The 3371-nt window shown below is 35.3% G+C and overlaps 1 protein-coding gene across 1 annotated transcript; it reads left to right on the top strand.

Annotated features, from left to right (window-relative positions):
• Positions 1–311: 311 nt before the first annotated feature.
• On the top strand, positions 312–2142 carry LOC145665095 (uncharacterized). Its single transcript, XM_081732368.1, has 3 exons — positions 312–586; positions 923–1139; positions 1570–2142. Exons 1-3 carry the CDS (start codon positions 312–314, stop codon positions 2140–2142), a joined length of 1065 nt encoding a protein of 354 aa, XP_081588494.1.
• The last annotated feature ends 1229 nt before the right edge of the window (positions 2143–3371 follow it).

The raw sequence follows: 3371 nt of genomic DNA, 5'->3' as shown, positions 1-3371 counted from the left end.
TTTATATTGTCAATGTAAATAGCAGGAATACAAAATACAAATATCATAATTGAATGTTTTTGTAGAGTTTCAACTCAAATCAAAAGGTCAGATAATCGGGGAGGGAAAGGGATTTATAAGATTTTGTTTCAGTTTGGTACTCTTGAAGGTGATTGGCTACTGTGTTCACCGGTAGCCAATCAGCGTTCAGAACACCTGACGGCTTCGAAAAGTGAAAGTTCTGAGATCGAGACAGTAATCTGTATAAAATTCAATTCAAATTTTTAATCTGTCACTTTATAAGTATCAATAGGAATAGTAAGCAGCACAGAATGGCAGAATTTGTCAGTTCGAAATACGGGGGGAAAGTGCTCGCGTACGAAGGGTTCTTATACCGGATTAATAGACGTAGTAAAGAAAAGACATATTGGAAATGTACACGTGGGTGCAAAGCGACAGTTGTTGTTTTGGGTGACGATGTTTTATCAAAGAGTGGAGTACACTCTCATGAAACAGAAAGGAGCAAAATTGAAGCAAGATGCTTAATAGACAGGATGAAGTGTAAAGTGTCCGAGAATCCTGTAGATGCAGTTCCAAAAGTTTACAGGTAAGACTAAATTTTCTTTTTAAATGAGTAGTTATTTTATTGGTTAGTTCTATCTTCTAGTTAAAAATTAACTACTTTTTTCTTTCGTTTTTTAACATTACGTTAAGAGACACCAAATAGTTGATCTGGGTAAACTGAAGTCAGTTTCTTGAAGGTAGTGGCCTAGTATCTCGCTAGTCGTGTGATACAAGTTCAAGTTAGCAGTACAAATAATCTCAGTTTACAAGTTTTGACTTCAAGCTTATTGCACTAGTCAGATGAATGTATTTTGCAGGTAAATTTTAACGAAACTATTCATGTATTTTTTTTATTTATTTCATTTGTTTCTATCTTCAGAGAAGCGATTGCAAAGGAAGGGATACAGGAAGAGGTTGCAGCCGCTTTGCCAACATTTGAGGGAATTAAACATACCCTGTATAACTGTAGAAGCGCAGAAAGGCCTGAACTTCCCACAACAAGAAATTGTATTAGGTTAGAGGGCAGGTGGAGACAGACATTAACAGGAGAGGAATTTCTCTTAATTGATGATGGTGTTGATTCTGATCGATTATTGGTAACTGAATTTATTATTATTCAATTTTAATTACAATAACTTTCGTAAAGTACTTAATGTTAGCAGTGTTAAGTTTACAGACATTAATTAATATCATCTAGTTTGAATTTACTTAATAGGATCCTCAAAGTTTAGTTTTGGAGCCAGAGGTGTACTGATACAATTAACTGATTCAAATAAGGGATTTCAATTGTATTATATTCTGGGCACGAGCTTTAGATAACTTTAACATTCAAGTATGCATCCTTAAATTTTTAGCTAGAATTAAGTATGCTGGTCATCACACTTCAAGCTTGCAGCATGTCTGAAAATTCAATATTAAATATATATTTTGTTTGAATTTAATAAGTTTGTTAATATGTTAATTAGCTAATACACTAATAATTATCAATATATTAGGGGAGCTAAATATTAATATTATATTCTGCAGGTCTTTGGGACAACCGGAAATTTACGGAAGCTTTCAACCACAAAGACAGTTTGGATGGATGGTACTTTTAAAGCAGCTCCCCGTATATATCAGCAGCTGTACACCATACATGGGACATATTTGGGGCAGACCTTTCCGTTTCTATTTTGTTTATTGCCTTCTAAGAAAGAGGAAGACTATCGTAGGATGCTGCTTCTCATTAAAGATGCGGCTTCTGCAAATGGTCTTTCCTTTAATCCTACTACAGTGATTATAGACTTTGAAAGAGCGGTAATCAATGCCGTTACTGGTGTTTTTCCGGATGCAGCCATTCGTGGGTGTTTCTTCCATTACACCCAATGTTTATGGAGGAAAGTTCAGTCATTGGGGTTGTCCACTTTTTATGAAGAAGACAAAGAGGTCAGGAAGTGGATAAGACGTGCTGCTGCACTACCACTTGTGCCAGTGGAGCAAGTGGGTGACATGTTCCTGCATCTCCAGGAAAATGCCCCGGAAGTACAAAACGCAGAGAAGTTTCATGACTATTTAGTCGAAACATGGCTGGACGATGCAGACGCCATTTTCACAAAGTAAGTACGATATAGTAGTTACCTTATTTTCTACGCTATTTCACTATCTGTTTTTCGTTTGATTTTTTTTTTTTCAAATATATGTGGTTTTCGTTTGGGAAACGAAATCTACGTTAGCAGTGATTAGTATTTCATATATAGGCCTACTCATTCGGTCATTTTAGTCCTTTATGTTTTTCCATTAGTTTCGTTTGTCATTGTTGTATTGCCTATGTGTTCTACAATTGTGAGCTCAGAAGTGTCTGGATATGAAATGGTGCATAGTGTCTTTAATGGAGTGTGGTAAGCGTAATTATTATTCTCATTCCATAAAAAATCATTTCTGAGATCTGCATGCCAATACGAAATTTTAATCTGCTCATACCAGAGATCTGAAATTAACTCTATACTAGTGTAATGATTACAAAACTGAATACTTATAAATTTACCGTGTTACTAACAACAAACAACAGACGTTATCCTTAACGTTATCTACGACAGACGTTAACATGCAACTTCCAATCGTTGTTGAATGTCTATTGTCAAGCTTTGATTTGTTTTATGTAATTAATGTTTCTCTCTTTTCCAGAGATATATGGAACCAATATGATAATGTTGAGGGAAGAACAAATAATGTTGTAGAGGGCTGGCACTCTAAATTAAACAGAAAACTGACAAGAGAACATCCAAATATTTACATTTGTACAGCTGTTGCAGCAAGAACAGAGTGAGAATGAAGCTTGTATGCTGATGTTGGAGGTAGGAAAAAAGCCGAAGGAACCAAAGCTGAAATATAAGCGAACTGAACAAAAAATAAAATCATTGAAGGCACGTCTGGAATCACATGTAATAGACTTGGTGGCTTACACAGATGCAGTTGCATACTGTTTGCATTTAGAACAGTGATGGTGAGATGTTTTAAATATATTGGCTATATTAACGATATATGGTATTAACATTGACGATATGTAGTATTTACATTGACAATATAAGTATATGTAACATTGCATGTAGTATAGAATCGTGTTAGAAGACAAATTACCTGTTAAGGTAATGCCAAAGAAGGAGCAGTGATGTAAAAGACAAAGGCTCTTTTTTTTCAAAAGGGCCGCCTTATGCATCCTCTTGCATTGTTTGTTTAATGTATGGCCGAACATGTCTTGAGGATGTGAATTGTGGCACTTTTTAGTACTGCAAGCCTTAGTATGCTGGAGATAAACTACTGGAAAACCGATTAAAATTCGGTTGTGAAAT

This window comes from Thermobia domestica, chromosome 11 (assembly GCF_964235325.1).
Source record: "Thermobia domestica chromosome 11, izTheDome1.hap1.1, whole genome shotgun sequence".
NCBI lineage: Eukaryota > Metazoa > Arthropoda > Insecta > Zygentoma > Lepismatidae > Thermobia > Thermobia domestica.
Note: the sequence above shows the minus strand (reverse complement) of the source record. Positions and strands in the feature narration are given on the sequence as shown.

Coding starts and splice junctions, on each gene's coding strand:
- LOC145665095 (XM_081732368.1), top strand. CDS start 312: ATGGCAGAATTTGTCAGTTCGAAATACGGGGGGAAAGTGCTCGCGTAC. Junction 587..922: donor GCAGTTCCAAAAGTTTACAG/GTAAGACTAAAT, acceptor TTCTATCTTCAG/AGAAGCGATTGCAAAGGAAG. Junction 1,140..1,569: donor TTGATTCTGATCGATTATTG/GTAACTGAATTT, acceptor TATATTCTGCAG/GTCTTTGGGACAACCGGAAA.